The following is an 18,466-nucleotide window of genomic DNA, read 5'->3' as shown; positions in this document are numbered from 1 at the left end:
TTTTTGACTGGCTGTACGATTCTGGGTTCTAGCCCTTTTGAGCCTTAAGACTCACATCTAGCCTGTTCCACTTACCTCATGTCTGCAATCATTAAGTTGAAGACCTTGGAGGGACATCTGGGGACTCTGACAGGATTTTCTGATCCTAGAGTTGAATTGGAACAGTATGAGACCCCTGCACATATTGCTGCTGTTGCACTTTATACTGTACAGGTAAGACTATAAAATATGGTGTAGAAGTATTATATATTATATTAGTTCAAATGAAGATGCTTTCCTCACAAAAAAATAATGAACACTAGCTTGTTTTTTTTTTAATTTTCGATGAGCATATTGCTTTATACGGGATCCTACAATTTTTAATTTCAAATCTTGGTGAAATTTTCAAATGTTTCCTGCCACTTAAATAGTAAATACCTACCTTCAAAGAAAGAAAGAAAGAAAATACATTTATTTGTTGTTGGTGTTACAGATAAAAACAAAATATACAAATGTGGCAAGAATTAATATGCATCTTCAAGACACGGGTGATTAGGGCATCTTTTAGGCAAGCGCTCCAACCTAGACCTCATCATTGCTTTTTTCAAGCATGATTGTCGCCAAGCGCAAGCCTACCTTGCAATAAAATAAAAATACAATGTAATATTTCAGACCCAATTTGCATCGTTAGAAAACAAGCTAGTGTTAGACGCCGGCTGCGGCACTGGCATGCTGTCCCTGGGTGCAGCACTGTTGGGAGCTGGCTCCATAGTAGCTTTGGACATAGACGACAGTGCACTAGCAGGCTTACAGGGAAACCTTGAAGACAGCGGCGTTACCAACATTGATGCGGTGCAGTGCGACTTTCTCAACTCAAATGTTTGCAGGTTGCTATTATTTATTGAATTGTTTTTGAAGTTAATCTTCTTTAGCAGTGACTCGAGAGTAACTCCGATCTTTTTCCGACGTAAGTAACGTTCATACGTCACTTCCGCCGAAAATGGTCACCAAACAGAACAGCTGTTTTGAGATCGATATTTTTTCGATATGTTTAAAGTACTCAGTAGTTATTGCTATAGATTAAAAGCTTTACTTTTTATTTACTACATGATAAGACAAAAATCAAGTGTATGTATGTGCATACATAAGGTAGGTTAGCTATTATTTCTTAGTACTTACATAGTAGTTTTTTTTTTCAAAAATTGGTGTTAAATTATTATAGAAAGCCTGTTTTTCTAATTTTAATACTGAAATGAAAATTGCATTATGCGTTTCAGATGGGACAATTACTTTGACACAGTTCTAATGAATCCCCCATTTGGCACAAAGAACAACGCCGGAATAGATATGAAGTTTCTCAAAATGGGATTGGATCTCACTTCTGATAGTGTTTATTCTCTGCACAAATCATCAACAAGGTACATATAACGCGTAAAATTTAACTCTTCACGCGCCATTTTAACTTTTTGTGTCAAATTTGACCCATAGACTTTAAATGGCGCGTGAGGAGTCATTTTGTATGGACTATACGTATTGATTTTGTATTTTTACGTGGTTTTAAATCCTTGAGCTGGTTGCTTATCTGGCCCTAACCAAAATGAAACCTATGTAACTTAGCATACCTCAAACCATATTTTCTTCTTATCCTTACAAAACTTGCACTTAAATCTTACTTTATTTGGCACTAGTTGCTTCGCATGCGTTGCAGGTACGAAGTGGTCGTATGAACAACTCGCGTCCCACTTACTACACTATACTTTGACTTTACTATGTAAGAAAGCTTCGCGCAAGACCTAACAACAACAATCTGATAAATAGCGTAGGAACAAAGGACAAACAAACAAAGATACAATTATTTTTATATTGATTGATTCAGTACTCAGTAAGTAGTACATATATGTATCAAAGTGTGACTTGCGAGCTTTCATAGCTTTCAAAACCAAAAGGTTTTGAGCTCTATAATAACTTCTACCAGCAGCACTTAGAAAGGAGAACCATTAGTAGAGCTCTGAGAGTTTAAAACTCTTTATACAATTTTTGAAAACCTGGAATGATTCACCTTTGCTGCACTAGAAACATGTCCTAATAATCATGTTGTTTTTCTTTTTAGATCTCATATCCAGAAGAAAATAAAGGAATGGGGCGTTAAAGGAAGTGTGATTGCTGAACTCCGATATAACTTACCAGCCACATACAAGTTCCACAAACAACAGACCAGAGACATTGGCGTGGACCTGTGGAGGATACATCATCCAGACTTATAGGATTTTAACCTTCTTAACCTTATAGGATTACTGGCACTTTAAAACTTGAGAGGATTTTAGGTTTTTAAAGATCCTGTGAGAACTGTTTTGCGGGGATAAAAAGTATCTAGCCCATGTCACTCTCCAGGTCTTTAATTAATATACCCATGCAAAAAATCATGTCAATCCGTTGCGACGTGATTAAAGGACAAACAAACACATTTTCGCATTTATAATTGAATATTTAAAATATACCCACTTTATTTGTAATTTTTTTTATTCAATGAAGTTAGAAAATAATTAAGTTATATTATTATGTAAATAAAATAAACAATATTATGATCTTATGTTTATTTCTTGTAATGAATCAGTCTTTCTTCGCTTGTTGCTTTTAGTATAAAAAGTTAAGAATGCATTTGGCTTAAATTGGGTATTTGACTCCAATTTTTTTTGTTACTTTATTATTAACTAGGATTAAAAACAATCACGTAAACTGAAATATTTAATTACTTAAATCGATCAAATAACAAAAAAGTTATAAGCATTTAAATATTTCTGATTAGACAGAGATAGCGATATAGCATTTTGACGTCACACCGTACTAATGCCATAGTAGCTTCGTGCGGTTTCCTACAAATTTTCGTTTTGCGAGAAAGGGATAGAAGACTCTCCCACTCCAAAATTAAAATGCCTGTAACTTTGTAAATCTTTGTTAGATTTTAATATTTTTTTCAGCGTACGTCATTATTTTTATCCTAGTTTATAATAAAGTAATAATATTTATCAAATTCAAAAGTAGGAAAATACCCAATTGAGCTCAAATATTTTTATCGTAATCATTGTAGGAAATTATTCATCGCCGAATTTAATGTTCTGCGCCAGTTTGATAGTGCCGGAGTAGTTGATGGTGACAGTGGATCGCCTCATGTACGCTTTCCACGCGTCGGAGCCGCACTCCCGACCGCCGCCCGTGGCCTTCTCGCCGCCGAATGCGCCTCCCACTTCCGCGCCATTGGTCGGGATGTTCACATTCACTATGCCGCAGTCGGAGCCGTGCGGACCGATCCACTGTAACAAAATCAGAGTTTATTTGGTTGTATACAAATCTCTTAAAGGAAGCGTTCGGGAAGCTTCGAGATGTCTTCTCGTCCAAAATTCGTCAGTGCTTGAAGACCAAAGTCTTCGAACAGTGCGTGTTGCCAGTGATGACATATGGATCCGAGACATGGTCGCTTACTATGGGCCTCATAAAAAGCTCAGATGGAGAGAGCTATGCTTGGAGTTTCTCTACGTGATCAAATCAGAAATAAGGAGATCTGTACAAGAACCGAAGTAACCGACAGCTCAGCGGGTTGAAAAGCAAGTGGCAATGTCAAGGCACATAGCACGAAAAACCGATACATGTTTGGGCCCCAAGGTGCCAGAATGACTTCACACTGGAGAGCGCAGCATTGGAAGATCCCCCACTAGGTAGACAGACGACATCAATAGGCTAGTTGACAATTTTTTTAAGTAGGTCTTAAATGGTTAATATTTGTCCTATTAGATCAAAAAAATTAACACTATATTTTTTTGCGCCCTAAAAACCGTAAAACTAATTTAAAAATATATTTTTCTTAGACAGGTGAAAACACTGTCGGCCATGTTTGGCCGATAGATTATCTGTGCTCTGACGTCATGCATTTGTAAACAACAGCATAACCTACCAAAGTTTAATAAACACGACTTCTATACTAGTTTACATGAAAAATATAGTAATTATCGTTATTGTATCATCCGAGAATGTAAGAACGCATCGATAAAGACCACAGGAAAGTTGTGGATTAGAGTGTCCAGTGAAATAAATATACGTAACACGCGAAGACTTGCTTAAAGGGATCCTATATCACTAACGACTGCAACCCAAATTTATTTTTGCAATGATCACTTTGTTGTAAGTCTTACTTAATAACTTATTCAATTTATAAAGAGTTACTATGAGTTTTTAGAAATATATAAAAACTAGCTTATGCTCGTGACTTCGCCCGCGTGAACTTCATAAATTTCAAACCCCCATTTAACCCACTCAGGGGTGGAATTTCAAAAAATCCTTTCATAGTGAATACCTTCTCTTTACCTACAAAGAACACACCCACCAAATTTCATGTATCTAGAACCAGCTGTTTAGATGTTTAGGCTGTGCGTTGATATATAAGTTAGTCAGGAGGACTTGAAATTTTATATATATGGATACTACGTTAGTCAATAGGGATGACATTTGTTTGTTTACATATTTAATGACGTCACATCATGGCTGACAGCGTTTTCTGAGTTTCAAATAAAAATAAAAACTGTATTTTTTTAAATTGGATTTATATATCCATCCTGCGTTTTTAATAATTGTTATTGATATATTTCGTTGTCTTAAGCAAAATACTATAATAAATGATCATTTATTGGACGAAATTAGATATGAGTCAAGTAGCCTATTATGGAGTCGCTGGATACAGGCGGCGCAAGTCGGTGGTGTGTGGAAGTCGCTAGCGGTGGATAATGATGGCACAAATCTCAAATTCAAACTAAGGGCTGAATGTAGCTAAGTGACTGACAGTCAAATGTCGACGACCTTAAGTTAGAGTACAATTTTGAATGATAAATCGAGGGTAGTTCGATTTATTGCATGCATCGAGGTAGCTATTTTTTTATTTGATCTATCGATCATTTAAATGGCTCGTACGTTTTGACTTTTAAGGGTGCCTGTCCACTGAAGCGGAGTGGAGCGGGGACGTGTTTAGTTTAGCAGACCAATCAGATTATTAGTAAATGACGTGTTGATTTTATTACGTCACCACTGTTTAGTCTGATTGGTCTTATACAATAGACGATGGACACTTACTATTTATCGAACTTATTATCGAATTTAAACAAATCATTTATCATTAAAGAACTGTAGGAGCATCAAAATACAAATTAAACGTAAACAAACCTTGAACACATCAGACAAATTCTCAGTGAAAACGCTAGACGATAGTCCTTGCTCGACTTCATTGTTGTACTGAATGCCTGTGTCCAAGTCGGGAATCTGTATGCAGTAGACGATGGGCGCGAAGCATTCCGACTTGACTAGCGGCGAGTCGTGCGACAGGCCCGTGATGATCGTCGGCTCCACGAAGAATCCTTCGCGATCCATTACCTTTAACGTTTTATCAAGTTAAAGTACATCAGACTTACTCTAGCTACTTTTATATTGAACTAGATGCCATCTACTTCGTCCACGTTGATTTAGTTTATCTTTTGATCCCGTAGGAACTGATTTTATAGGATAAAAAGTAGGATGTACGTCTCTGGGATGCATGTTTTATCTGTAATCTGTACCTTACAAACGTCAAAATCTTTTAAAGACTGGTACACGTTTATTAAATCCGAATAGCATACGAAGCGTCGGCCTTTACAAAACGCCAATAGGGTGCGTGCACTACTTGGTATTTTAGCAGCGCAAAGTAAACTTCATCACACGAGGTGATGAAATTTGCTTTGCGCTAATGACGCTTTCACTGGCCATATCGTCATCGTCAGAAATACTGTCTGGCGCAGATCCATAAAAATCAATACCAAGTAATAAATCCATATGCTCCGTCCTATCTCGGTTCAGTGGACCGCAGAGACCGTCAGAGCGCACCTTCGGATGGGAAGTAAAAAAACAGACAGACAGACATACTTTCGCATTTGTAATATTAAATCTTAGATTTATGTCAGAATCATAACTCTGTCTTGTTTCAACTCAAAGTAAATAAAGTCTGAGCAAAGTATATATAAATTATTTCAGTCTAAAAACGCTCAGTGAGAAAAGTATTAAGATAAATAATAAGTTCACCTTTCCTCCAAACTCAATAGTTCCTCCTTGTTTGATGGCCTCTGCGACTGTCTTCTTGTAAGCTTCGACGGCAGCAGCAGTGTGCAGAGGTCCGATCAGAGTCTCCGATAACAATGGGTCGCCGATCCTGCTCACTACGCCCGCGTACGCCTTCTTTAGCCTCGAGACGACTTCGGTGAACACCTGGCGATAATATAACGATTTATTTTGAGTTATCGCCCAAATTTATATTCTACTAGCTGATGCCTGCGACTACGTCCGCGTGGAATTAGGTTTTTAAAAATTCCGTGTGAACTCTTTGATTGTCCGGGATAAAAAGTAGTCTTATGTCATTCTCCAGGTCTTTATCTATACCCACGCAAAAAATCATGTCAATCCGTTGCACGGTTGCGACGTGATTGAAGGACAAACTAACAAACACACTTTCGCATTTATAATAAGGGCACTGATTGAATAAAATGGAATTATTTCATTTTAAGTATTCTCCCAGCATAAAATGATCGAACTTAGTTAAGAACAGCGCAAACATTTTTTTGAGTTTTTACTCAAAAAAAGTGTGAAAGTTTTTCATGAAGATATTTTTAACCGACTTCAAAAAAAGGAGGAGGTTCTCAATTCGTCGGAATCTTATTTTTTTTTTTTTTTATGTATGTTCCCCGATTACTCAAAAACGCTTGGACCGATTTTGAAAATTCTTTTTTTGTTTGAAAGGGTATACTTCAAAGTTGGTCCCATTTCAATTTGGTGAAGATCTGATGAACATCTTCGAAGATAGATACTGGAACTCCTCAACGGATAAGAGTAAATTGCTCGCGATCAGTGTAATAGCTTAGTAAACAGTAGATTTTTAACCAGTCATAGCATAATTCCATGGGGCCACTAAAAATTGTGAAATAAAAATTTTTTACAAAAAAAATAAAAACCGACTTCGTTACATAAACACTAAAAATTGAAAAATAATTTAATTTATTACCGAATATATTATGTATACAAGAGTTAATATAGTTCCATAATAATATTTTTTGGGGTCGGTGCCAATGAGGTGCCATTGTGGAGTCCCATAAAAATATGAAGTCTAGACGATTCGCGCAGCTAAAGCTAATTGGCACCGGCACCAAAAAGTATTATTATGGAACTATATTAACTCTTGTATACATAATATATTCGGTAATAAATTAAATTATTTTTCAATTTTTAGTGTTTATGTAACGAAGTCGGTTTTTATTTTTTTTGTAATTATCTTCCTCGAAAACTCTCTTCTGTCAAGTCAAGAAAAAAGTCTGAGACGATGGTAACGTGTGCTACACGGCTTATAGACATTCTAATACAATGAAATACAGGGAGGTGTTAGTACGATGAAATGCGCGTATAACTTGTGCCTAATAAATAATTAATCTATTTACTATAGGTACACAAGTATACTGTGTAAGTAAGAGATAAATAACACAACAAATCATAAAATCCATGCTCAAACACACCGTTCAAACTGGAACACCCTTCCAGCATCAGTTTCCCCTCCAATTATAATATGGATAACTTCAAGTCAAGAGTGAATAGGCATCTTCTAGGCAAGCACACTCTATCTTAGGCTACATCATCACTTGCTACCAGTGGGGTGATTCTCTAACTCAGTGTCTAACACTGAACGATAGCCACAAAGCTCATTTTTTAATCCGTTGAAGGTTTTCTACGACAAAATATTTTACTACCACCCAGTGAAGCAGCAATGTAGAACCAACCAACCTCGGTTGCTATCATTCTGTGTTAGACACTGAGTTAGCGAATCACCTAGCAGGTCTGATTGCAGCCAAGCGATAGTCTATTAGGACTCCTATGACATCAGGCCGCTAAATACAAGCAATGCAGGACCGCGGCCTGTGGAAGCCCCTACAAGAGATCTATGTACAGCAGTGGATATCTATCGGTTGACGACGACGACTTACTTTTTTGTGTATGAGCAGTCTCCTGGTGGTAGTGCAGCGTTGGCCCGCAGTGCCCGCGCACGCGAAGAGAGCCGCGTTCAGCAGAAGGTCTAGGTTGGCGTCCGAGTTCACGATGATGGCGTTGTTGCCGCCCAGCTCCAGCAAGTGACGACCGAACCGTCTCTGTACCTCCACTCCCACCTGAAATTTATGGAATATCCTCTGAGCTCTCTTTTATCCTTAGGAAATTCCGAAATGATGAAACTTGTGACACAATAGTTCATTATACTGATGCCTACTCAAGACTCACACTGAGAACTTCTCACATAATTCAAAGAAGAAAATTATTCATGCTAAATTGTAGTTTATAATAAGCTCGAATGAATATAGAAATATCTTGATATTATTTTAATCTAGATACCACGATTAGTTTAATGTTTTTATTTGTCGATATTTCAACCCAATTGCACGGGTCGTGGTCACGACGGGACTGCGGTGCTGCGAGAGATGAAGTTCGAGCTGTCATGGGCAGTAGCGAACTACCCTCTTTCTTGATATTAAGTATATCAAAATAAAGAAACCACAAACAAAGTGACCAACAGCCGTTACTACCAAATTAACAGGACTAAAAATCATACTGTCCTTTGCTGCCAGGGACATTGTAAAAAGGATGGCACTACTTCAGAACTGTCTTTGTTTAGTTTTCAGTCAAACCAGCATCATTATTTACTGTTGACCTACAGCTGTGCTATTGGTAAAGGACACTAGTTTGACCCTATGGGCCTGGTCGGTGCTTTGTCCTATATCTCTGCCGCCTACACAAAGAGCAGCCACCGCTCCTGGGATATTGTTCTTTTTGAGGATGCTCTCTTCAATTTTGGTGATCGTTTATGCTTTACTATATTATACCGGACTAACAATATGCTGTCCTTTACTACACTTCTTTCAGACCTGTCTAATATAAGACTTGAGCTGAATTGGCATCAATATTTACCTGTTGACCTACAGCCGTGCTACCGGTAAAGGACACCAGTTTGACCCTATGGTCCTGGACGAGGGTCTGTCCTATATCTCTGCCGCCAACGCAAAGAGCGGCCACCGCTCCAGGGATGTTGTTCTTTGTGAGGACGCTCTCGACTATTTTGGTGACCGCCACAGCTGTGAGCGGTGTGGTGTCCGAAGGCTTCCATATACTGACGTCACCACATACCTGCAAAATATGTATAAATATGTATAATGTAGGGTTATATAGATACTTGGAACAAATTGAGGCGAATTCTGCGCGGAATTGGAGACTTTGGAGGGAGGACAAAAAGTCTCCAATTCCGCGGTTTTTTTTCTTCTATACTTTTGTTTGTTGTTGTTGTGTTTTGTACTGTGAACTGTGCGCTATGGTCCCAAATAAATGTGTTTTTTTTTTTAAAGTTTGAATGTAAAGTACTGATGAGACATGCAAGAATTTTTAGCGCAGGTACTTTCATTGTTAACAGAAGCGAGTGGAAGAAGACATGTTGTGTCGAACCCACGTAGCGTGGCCACGATAAGGTCAGGAAGAAGAAGTAGTTTCATCATCATCATCAACAAGGTCTTTTGTAGGGACTTCCACACACCACGATCGACATCAGGCGATTCGCAGGGAGGCGCTGGATTCAGGCGGCGCAAGACCGTGGAGTGTGGAAGTTTCATAGTTAAGTTAGTAATGATCATCATATTTTAGTGATAAATAATACCTGGAAACGTCGAGTTTGTTGACCATTACTTTTATCTTCAAGTTCGACGGTCATTATTAGCCTAGCACCTTATTATCAAATGATTTTTATCTACTTGGGCCGAGGAGGTATGTATTTATCTAAGTATATTTACTATCTAATTTGTAATCCACGCCTTGGATTAGATAATGTTGTATCTAAGGAGTGTAAAATTTTAACTTATAAAAATAATTACAGGTTTTTGATATCATTTGCCTATTTTTCCATTCCTATTCTAATTTTAAAAACACCGGCATATTTTTTCTGTGACTACAAATTATTTATTGTACTATTTTCTGCTATATCCTACTTTTATTGTTGATGAACTATTGCGTATGAAATATTTAAGATTGGGAAGTACAAAACTTCAGAAGTTTTCCATATCATGGCAAGTAATAAATAATTTTTAAAAAACCCAGTGCAGTGCCCCCTCGGTGGCTTATACTTATTTACAAGACTTATCTAAAAACATGCTCTGATAATATCACACTGACGTTATTAACCTAATGAAAAAACCACATCAAAATCATTTCAATAATTTTAGAGAAAATGCTGAAACTGACTTTATTCGACCTCTGAAAAAAGTTATAAGACCCAATCATCACAGCGATAGATGACTGAAAAAAGTACCAAGACAAGATATATAGGAAATGACTTGGACAAAAATAATATTTTAATGTGTATGTATTTTTAATGTAATTTTTCTATATCATCGTATCATTGCATGCCGCAAGGTAGAATTTGGCCGTACACTAACAATATGTTTAAGATCTGTAAACAAACCCAAATTCGAAATAAAGAGAATTGAATTGAATTGCTATAGCTATACCACATACCATAGCTATGGCACTGTTCCATCCATAAACAGCAACGGGAAAGTTGAACGCCGAGATGATGCCGATCAAGCCGAGAGGGTTCCACTTTTCTATGAGGACGTGTCCCGGCCGCTCGGAAGGGAAGATCGTGCCTGGTAGCGTACGAGACAGCCCCACGGCCAAGTCGCATACGTGGATGTACTCTACCACCTCCCCTATTGCTTCCGGGAGGATTTTACCTTGGATAGACAACAAAAGTTACAAGGTATATTATTAGAAATTGTATGTCGCAAAAATCTGACGCGCGCCAGAACACATTTTGTACAGACTGTCAGAATTTTGCCGAATCAGACGTCCGCTTCTGATGTTCATAGATTGAGTGCGACAGAAAGTTTCCTGACAATTTCTGATAACCTGCGGCCGACCTTAACGTAAAGGTACAACAAAAAACAAAGATACATCAAAAAAACTGTCGTAGTGTGCAACACAATCAAACTTGACGATAGACCAATCAGGGCGAGCTTGGAGCTGCATGAGAATAAATAATAATATCGGTCTCCCTACTAAGGTCTAAGGACCAAATTGCGACACCCAAACTGGGTATCCATAATACTTTGTACATAGGTACTTAATATGAAATAATTATTTATGGAAATGCAATAAATGAAATTGAAATTGAATTCGGAGCTCTACTTAATATTTATGCATACCTATAATTACATTCTGTCAGCGCCGACGATCAGTGTAATAATGATTGATGCAGGTTTTACGAAATCGCCCTACTGCTTAAGAAAACCAGCCCCAAAACAAAAAGTATGACACTGATACATTTTTGTTGCATCACGACACAACGATACTGTAGTAGATTTTGCGTAGTAAAGTTTTTTTAGTTGTTTTAGATAAAATATATCAGCGACCTCTCTGACGTAAAACAGTGCGACTGAATAGTAAACAATGGGTAGGAAGATACCTAAACTATGCAAGAGTTTAAATTGAAGGCGTAAATAACAAAATTGGCATCCACAATTTGATACATTTAATATTCGAAATACCTGAGTATACTTTCATCATCAAACCATCACCAGCCCACTCCTCAGTATCCTCACAGAATGAGAAGGGTTTAGACCACAGTCTACCACGCTAGCCAAGTGCGGGTTGGTAGACTACACACCTTTGAACTAGAAAATTACGAAGCACTCTCAGGCATCTAGGTTTCCTCACGATGTTTTCCTTCACCGTTAAAGCAAGTGATTTTTAATAAGCCAAGTTTTATTAATTTGATAGATATATTTACCCATTTCCAGCGAGACCAATTGTCCAAGCGGTTGTAACTTGTCCCTCAGTGCATCGCCGATCTGCCTGACGATCTCCCCTCTAGCAGGGATGGGTAATTCCGCCCATGCATGCCAAGCTTCTTGAGCAGCCTTCGCGCACAGTTCATAGTCAGCTGTATTCGCCGACTGCACTTCTGCTATCACTTTGCCATTCGCTGGACTGTAGGATTGTATTAGCTAAAAAAAAATCGCACCAAATTGAGAACCTCCTTCTTTTTGGAAGTCGATTAAAACATAAGATAAATGTGTGAAAAAGGTTATCGAACTTTGTAGGTAATCGTTGTATTGCAGCATAAGATCACAGTTTAAGGTCACTGGAAAAGCTTTATTGGGATAAAGATAAGGCCATCATTATTTACGAGTAGGTACGTACCTACATTCGATTTTTTTGGTGATAAAACATACCTATTTTCGAACTGCCTACATACCTACCTCTTAAGGTAGATATGTAGGAAGTTCGAAAATAGTGTAGAGATTATTTGTGATTTATAATCAATAGTGCCAAGAAAACTCCTACCATTATATAAAAAATAGAAAGAAATCACGACTCTCAATAAGAAAAACGATGCAGAGAGATAAAAGTAAAAATTTAGAGTTGGGGAGAGCGACAAAATACAAACACTGGAAATAGGTATGGGTAAATAAGTAGTTTTTACTTTATTTACAGCTAGTTCTTGATCATTTTATGCAAATATAAATAAATATTTTTCAAATAATTGGGTAGGTACCTATGCAGTGCCTTTATGCCTAACCATTTACCATCGTGTCGTCTTCGAAGGCCCGAATAATGCAGAAATTGATTGCTATTAACACTCTATAGAGAGCAGAAATAAAAACAAATACCTACTTAAATAATTGAAATGAAACTTACCTGGCCATTAGCTTCCCATTTACCATTGAACACGCCCACGTTCTTCTTATCCAAGCCCAGGTCCTTCAAGAAGGAGTATTTGGGGTCGTCGATGAGATAAGACGCGTGCCTAGCCATTGGCAACCTCAAACGCAGAGCTATAACAGTACGGCACAGAACGCGGCTCATCGGTGCAACGAGCGCTAATCAACTATTTGCGAAAGTGATAACTGATACAAGACCAACGAACAAACAGATAAAACCCAATGGTCTGAGAGATAGTGGCAAGTCTTGGAGAGTTGCTTGGAAAAAGCTAAGTGATTATGGCTCATTATCCGCAGAGTAGATTGGAGCTGACACTCTCACTGTCTTTCTTGATAACTCGAACTCTGCTTTATTTACTTTGGCCTATCGGCGCGTCATCGCGTCATAGTTTTGAGTGTTTCCATGCTATGAACGTCCTGTGTTCAGTTTTAAGTATATCTGCTAACTCCAACTATGTCAAAATACATAAAGCTGACTTTAATTGTTCAAAAATACTATCTAAGAGCAGAAATTTAAAGAGCTTACTTTGATTTTGCTAAAACCTAAGTTTCAGTTAAAACGAGTCAGGTTTATAACGTTTAACAATGTCTTAGGTCTGAGCAAGGTCAAAATGCGCTTTATAGATCTCAACCTGAACTTGCTCGTTCCCGTTTCCACCTTAAATTCATAAATCGTGAAGCCACGGTTCAATTTAAGTAATTCGAAAAACCACTAGGAACAAACCGTTTTTATCAAGCACCTCCTTAAGATTTCCCACAAGCTCTCTAGCGAAAACATTTCTACTTGTGTACAATAATATGAACAACTGAACATTAAGTTGTTATTATCGTTCGTTTTGTTGATAAATCAGCTGGGTCACGGTAACTAATTGTTGCAATATATTTGCTTTTATATTAGTATGAGAAATCAATAAATTCTACTGGCATTATCTTGTCGATCGTTTTTTTTGTACCTACTTATTTTCGTTACTCCATCAACCATTTATTAATGAACTAATTAACCATTGTTGTTGCCTATGCGAAAACACTTAATTATTTTATTTTCTGCAATGAGAATTCCCAGTAAATATGATAGATGCTAACGTGAATAGGGCGATATGGTGCTAATTCTCTCTCTAGTGCTTTTTCTAAATTCGGTTGTTTTTTTTTAGAAAATAAGTTTTCAGGCTTTCTTGTAAAATTAGGCAAGCAACGTGGTATTTAACAATGTTAGTTGCGCCGTATGGGATACCAACAGAGATTTCAACAATTTTTTTAAAGATATCATTCACAAATATGCTATTTATAAGTAGACTATCTGCTGTTTACTGAACTGCAAACATTAACATTATCAGTTGACTAAATAAACAAGATGTTTAATTCTGTACTACTTATATTTACCTATCTACCCCCACTAACTTTGTACACAACTGGCAGTAAATAATATCACATTTCATTACAAATTCATTCCTACTTACACAAACATACAGTTGTTTTTATTACAATTTTCTGTAATTTTGTTAACAATAAAGTTGTTTATATAAATAAAATAAATAAATAACTTTATTACTCAAGGAGGTCAAACTAATATTAAACTGATGTATATTTAATTTAAGTATGAAGGTATGCCTGCTAATCCACATTTGACTAGTGTGGTGGGCTGTTAGCCAAACCCTTCTCATTTTGAGAGACCTGTGACCAGTATTGGACCTGTGATGGGTTGATCATTATTATTTTGACCTCCCTTAACAACAAAATCACACATGCAGTAACATTTGGTGTAAACAGAAATATAATATTTGCTACATAATAGAGCAAAAGCTCTTCTCACTTTCTTCTTCTTTGCCTTCTCTCATTTCCTTCGCCTTATATGCTAGGTATGTGTTCTCATCTCTTTTCACCATCCACTCTGGTAAGGGTTTGTCCCAATCAGGCGGTGGTGCTTCTCTTTTTGTCCAGACATTGTTTTGATAATGCCCCCTTAACCTATCAAGCCTACGAATTCTCTCGCTTTTTATTACAGCTTCCTGAAATCAAACGAACATTGTAATTATGAAGGCCACAATATAATATACACATGAAGCTGTGATAGCCTAGTGGTTAGGACATCCACCTTCTAATAGGAGGTTGTGGGGTTCAATCCCGGGCACGCACCTCTAACTTTTCGGAGCTATGTGTGTTTTAAGTAATTAAATATCTCTTGCTTTAACTGTGAAGGAAAACATCGTGAGGACACCTGCATGCCTGAGAGTTCTCCATAACGTTCTCAAAGGTGTGTGTAGTCTACCAATCCGCACTTGGCCAGCGTGGTAGACTATGGCCAAACCCTTCTCACTCTGAGAGGAGACCCGTGCTCTGCAGTGAGCCAGCGATGGGTTGATCATGATGATCATGTAATACAAAAGAAAAAGCTCAAGTACTTTCTAAAAGTAAAACTGATAAAACTGTGAAACTTTTCACTGACTGATTTTGATAAAATTTGGTACAGGGATAGCATCTTGACAAGGGACTTAATATAATAATAATAATATTTTTTTATTTTCAGGCATTAAAAAATCCCATATATGCTTAAGCTACTTTTCATGCCAGAAGATCAAAGAGCTCCCTTAGAATTTTCAAATACCTAAATCCTCATGAACAAAGTTGCAGGTATCATCTAAATATATAAAAGGAAAAGCTGTCTGACTGACTGATCTATCAATGCTCAAACTACTGGAAGGAACGGAATGAAATTTTGGCATGCAGCTATTATGACATAGACATCTGCTACAAAAGGATTTTTGAAAATTCAACCCCTGAGGGGATCAAATAGGGGTTTGAAATTTGTGTAGTCCATGCAGACACGAAGTCAGAGCATAACCTAGTTGTAAATAAAAATATATCATTGACTCACTGCAGCTTTAAGATCTCCATCATCAGTCCATTTACAGCAGTTATTGTAGTCTTTTTTCCATTGGTTGCAGTCTAAGGTCTCTCCATAAATGAAGTACTGGTGGAATCTCGCTCTAAAACTTGTGCATTCCTTGTATTCATCTTTATATATCTCACAATCTCTTATCTGTGAACAGGCATGACAAATAATTATAATTACAAAGGCTAGACTGTAATTATATGAACCTCTGAAGTAAGCTTTCAGCTAGTGTAGAAATCATGCAGTAGTGGTTTGATAAGTATGTAATAGGTATTTGTAAAGTTGTTGTAAATAATGATAGCGAGAGGGAGAGGAAAAATATCACGAAGTTATCCTAAATTCTGGCGTTATTAATAGATCGAAGATAGCGCCTATCCGGCGGTCCTGCATAAATAGGTGAGATGTGGCTGAGATAGAACGCCGCTTCTCGCACTAGTTTGAGGTACTAACCAGCCATTTGTCCTCCGGTTCATTCGATTGTGGTTGTTCATCAGTGTCATTGTCGTCAGACACTTTGGCTGATTTATCGCTTACTTCAACTTTTTTACTGCTTCCTTCAGCCATAATTTAATTGTTCGCTGCTTATATATTTAATTCACATGGACAAGTAATTTATATTATTTCATAAAAATGTGTTTAAATTACGTAGAAATTACATAACCTATTGCATTAAGAATTTGGTCAAAAATTACAGTTTTGAAACCTTAATTGCTACGTAAACTTAAATTGGTTGAATACGTAATTATAGCTCACATACGGTTACACGGTTTTACGGAATAAATAAAGTTTTTTCAAAAATTAAAACTTTGAGGTTATCTAATTTTCAAACTTTAGAGTTTAAAACACAGATTACCCTAGGCGAGTTTAAAATATCTATGGTTTAAAACTGCTGTCAATGTCAGCCATTTTTTAAACTGGTTTTACGGCTCTGGGTTCTACCCCTGCCTTCAGTGTCAGCATAGTAGATAATCTATGGTGTCAGCCATACTATCATAGATTAAGGCCTTAAAGGACTGCTATCCAGGGCCGTAAAATAAATTTAAAAAAAAATATCATAGATTATCTACTATATTATACTATGTTGTTCATCCTCAGACTAAGTTCATCTAAACCACAGACACAGATATATACCTGCAGATATGCAACTAGCATGACCCCATAGATTATCTACTATATTACTAGAGATAGATGTGCGACTTAAGATTTCTTTTTCAAAGTTACGCGTGTGCTCACATCTAGAGGGCACTAATAGCGCGCTAGGCGTGCGAGGGCGCGAAAATTTAAATGCTATTTATAAAAGTACTTTACTAGCATATTTTATATTTTTGAACATGTTTTAAAAAAATATCAATAATTCCATTAACGTTTGTTTAAAACATGTTTAAAAATATATATTACAAGACTGACTCTTTAAGATACTAAATTATAGAACACTATACCTAGAAATAAAAAGGTTTTAAGGTTTTGTAAAGTATTTTATTTTCATAAATTCGTAACTAGGTACGTAAAATACATACCCAAATTCAAGACCCACGAGATTGTGAAATAGGTAACGCTCAAATCCAAAATTTTTGGTTATTTACTTTTCATAACTTTCATATTACTACCACAACTGGTGTATTTCAACGATCTTCAAATTGGTGATTGCAAATTTGACAATTCGTAACTAGGTATATATTTCATCATCAGTCTTGTTTTCTAAATGTTGTCCTACTATCTCTTTTCATTATTTAAATGGTTTCATAGAGAGGAGTAGCCAGGTTTTGGAAAGCCATACAAACATCTGAAAAAATAGTAACATAAAATATGCATTAGTCTATACTTACTTATTGTACTTAGTATTATTAGTTGATAGTTGATACCTATAATATAAAAATAACTTAGTCAATAAAGTTCAAAACAAATGTTGTAAGTACACTTAATTACAAAACAAAAAATTTACAGAATTAGTAGTTAATAAGCAATATGATAAATGCAAAAGTGTGTCAACCTGTCTGTATGCTAGCTTTTTACAGTAAATTTGTGTAACCGTATATGATGAAAGTTAGTACAGAGATAGCTTGCATCCAGGTAAGGACATAGGCTTCTTTTGTCACGTAAAAATCAAACAGTTCCCATGGGATTCTGAAAAACCCTAAATCCACGTAGACAAAGTGGTGGTCAGGCTATCTCTGTACCAAACAGATGATCTGTTTGGTACAGAGATAGCTTGCATCAGACGGTTGTAACTTGTAGGCCACTTTTATCCCGGAAAATTGGACTGCTCACGGGATTTCTAAAATAGTTTTTTTGAGCTGACGAAATCGCAGGAATTATATAGGTATGTACCTAGTATCATGATAAAATACCTAATGTCCTAATAGTGCCTTAATGGTGCACAGAGTTTGACTCATTGAAGTAATTTTGAGTTAGATTACGAGTGAGCTGATTTTATACTTACCAAATTAGTCACATCCAGACACACATCGAGATCTCCGTGGCATTTTTCTGCACAAATATTATATTCACAGAAAAATCATTTCACAAAGCAAAAACAAGTCCGTAATCGTAGCCGTGGTCAGTCGTTCAGGCATGAATCGAGTCCGTAAATCAATCCTTAGAATATAGTTATCGAGGTGGTGAAAGGAAATACAGACTACAGAGTCCTGTTATTAAAGCAGGGTCAGATAAATTTAACAGAAATATAAATATTTACTACAGCACACGAAAACATGAAAAGTTGGTTATAATCACAGAGGTTATAATTTATTAATGTCATTAAAATTACAGCAATGTGCCCGCCATCTGT

At 36.8% G+C, this 18,466-nt stretch overlaps 3 protein-coding genes across 3 annotated transcripts; 1 reads left to right on the top strand and 2 right to left on the bottom strand.

Annotated features, from left to right (window-relative positions):
• The first annotated feature begins 77 nt into the window (after positions 1-77).
• Mettl5 (Methyltransferase like 5) lies at positions 78-2,569 on the top strand. Its single transcript, XM_034984136.2, has 4 exons — positions 78-213; positions 652-866; positions 1,257-1,397; positions 2,090-2,569. Exons 1-4 carry the CDS (start codon positions 79-81, stop codon positions 2,241-2,243), a joined length of 645 nt encoding a protein of 214 aa, XP_034840027.1. The 5' UTR covers position 78; the 3' UTR covers positions 2,244-2,569.
• Aldh7A1 (aldehyde dehydrogenase 7 family member A1) lies at positions 2,559-13,048 on the bottom strand. Its single transcript, XM_034984415.2, has 8 exons — positions 12,766-13,048; positions 11,855-12,071; positions 10,582-10,799; positions 8,992-9,207; positions 8,019-8,198; positions 6,076-6,258; positions 5,188-5,394; positions 2,559-3,290 (listed from the first exon to the last, which is right to left on the bottom strand). Exons 1-8 carry the CDS (start codon positions 12,931-12,933, stop codon positions 3,072-3,074), a joined length of 1,608 nt encoding a protein of 535 aa, XP_034840306.1. The 5' UTR covers positions 12,934-13,048; the 3' UTR covers positions 2,559-3,071.
• Positions 13,049-14,051: 1,003 nt separating this feature from the next.
• LOC117996211 (synaptic plasticity regulator PANTS) lies at positions 14,052-16,695 on the bottom strand. The gene is made up of 3 exons (XM_034984242.2): positions 16,129-16,695; positions 15,661-15,825; positions 14,052-14,794 (listed from the first exon to the last, which is right to left on the bottom strand). The coding sequence occupies exons 1-3, from the start codon at positions 16,240-16,242 to the stop codon at positions 14,570-14,572; spliced, it is 504 nt and encodes a 167-aa protein (XP_034840133.1). The 5' UTR covers positions 16,243-16,695; the 3' UTR covers positions 14,052-14,569.
• Positions 16,696-18,466: the final 1,771 nt, after the last annotated feature.

The sequence above is a fragment of the Maniola hyperantus genome, chromosome 3 (assembly GCF_902806685.2).
Source record: "Maniola hyperantus chromosome 3, iAphHyp1.2, whole genome shotgun sequence".
Classification (NCBI taxonomy): domain Eukaryota; kingdom Metazoa; phylum Arthropoda; class Insecta; order Lepidoptera; family Nymphalidae; genus Maniola; species Maniola hyperantus.
This window is presented reverse-complemented; position numbering and strand designations above follow the sequence as displayed.